Source organism: Cupressus sempervirens, chromosome 11 (assembly GCF_028749045.1).
Source record: "Cupressus sempervirens isolate cs-2001-9-10 chromosome 11, ASM2874904v1, whole genome shotgun sequence".
Classification (NCBI taxonomy): Eukaryota; Viridiplantae; Streptophyta; class Pinopsida; order Cupressales; family Cupressaceae; genus Cupressus; species Cupressus sempervirens.
In genome coordinates, this window is record NC_143128.1 from 596851404 (window position 1) to 596852849 (window position 1446).

General features: G+C 38.5%; 1 protein-coding gene across 1 annotated transcript; it reads left to right on the forward strand.

The window, feature by feature from the left end:
- Positions 1 to 571: 571 nt before the first annotated feature.
- On the forward strand, positions 572 to 1030 carry LOC149531086 (L-type lectin-domain containing receptor kinase VIII.1-like). The gene has a single exon (XM_089808291.1). The coding sequence runs from the start codon at positions 572 to 574 to the stop codon at positions 1028 to 1030; it is 459 nt and encodes a 152-aa protein (XP_089664417.1).
- The last annotated feature ends 416 nt before the right edge of the window (positions 1031 to 1446 follow it).

The window sequence follows — 1446 nt, forward strand, 5'->3', positions numbered from 1 at the left end:
TGTCCAACTAACAATAATTACAAATCAAGAGATACAAAATTCCTTGCCTCTCACTGGCAGAACTTCGACAACCTCCTAATTTCTCCCGCTGATATTCTCCACTGCTATCTCCACGCTAACACTGCACCCTTGCTAACACTGCAAGACTGTTTGCTAACACTGCAAACGTTTTTCCACAACTTCTTTTCCAAATGACCCAATGACCCCTTTTTATACTACTCCTGTTGGTAAACCAATGACCGAGATTAAATCAAACCAACGGCTGAGATTAAGACAACTCGACAACCAATAATAGAATTGGTTGTAAGGTGTTCAAAAGGGAATCTTTAAAATTAGTAAATAATAACCATTTACTAATTCTTGGCAAGTGGACAAACAGCTGTCCAAACCACCCATAAATACAAATGCTATTCATAGATAAAGACGAACAGCTGTCCAAGCTACCCATAAATACTACTGCTATTTTCGGGTCAGAAATAACAGTTGTCCAACTAACAATAATTAACAAAAGCTTGGTGATTTCGGGCTGGCCAGAGTGGTGGAATGAGAGCGTGCAACCTCCGACACAACAATGGTGGCAGGGACATGTGGGTACGTTGAACCCGAGTGTTTCGTTACGAGGAAGGCAAGCTCTGATGTGTTCAACTTTTGGGCAGTGTGTCTGGAAATTGCATGCGAGAGGCGGGTTGTGGATCAGAGTCTGGATGACCATAATTGGAGACTAGTCGAATGGGTTTGGGATCTATACGGAATGGGGAAGATTTGGGACGTCGCAGATGCAAAGCTTGGTGGAGATTTCAATGGGGAGGAGATGGAAAGGGTGTTGTTAGTGGGGTTGTCATGCTCTCATCCGAATCCGAAAGGCAGATTGAGCGTAAGACAAGTGATTGATATCATGAAGATGAAATCTCCAAACCGTGCTCTTCCTCCGAGCTATCCAGAAACAGTATACGACACTACTTGTAATGATCCCATGTCTACTTTATCGTCGATGTCTGATGGAAAATTTTGTACTGCAGAGAACGCCTAGAATATTGAGTGTGTAAACAATTTCTTATTAATGATGTAGCTTCATGTTATCTAGAGTTAATTTCTTAAACACAATTGCATTTAATTAATTATCAATTTTATATATATATATATATATATATTGGAAATTAACTTACTATATATATATATATGAAATTAACTTACAATAATTAATATTGATTAACATGGACGTCAGATGTCTCTTCTATTCTTTTATATATGCATTCGGATCTGCACTTGGAAATCACATAAAACATATACAATCCCATTACATTTGCAGCAATTCTTTCCCTCAACATGGCATCAAAGCCAACTCCAAATGTATCAGAGAAAAAGTGAGTGTAGCATCTAGGCCATACATAAATATTATAGCATTAAAACACATGGTGAGTTTTTTTCTAGTACATGGTGGCTCCA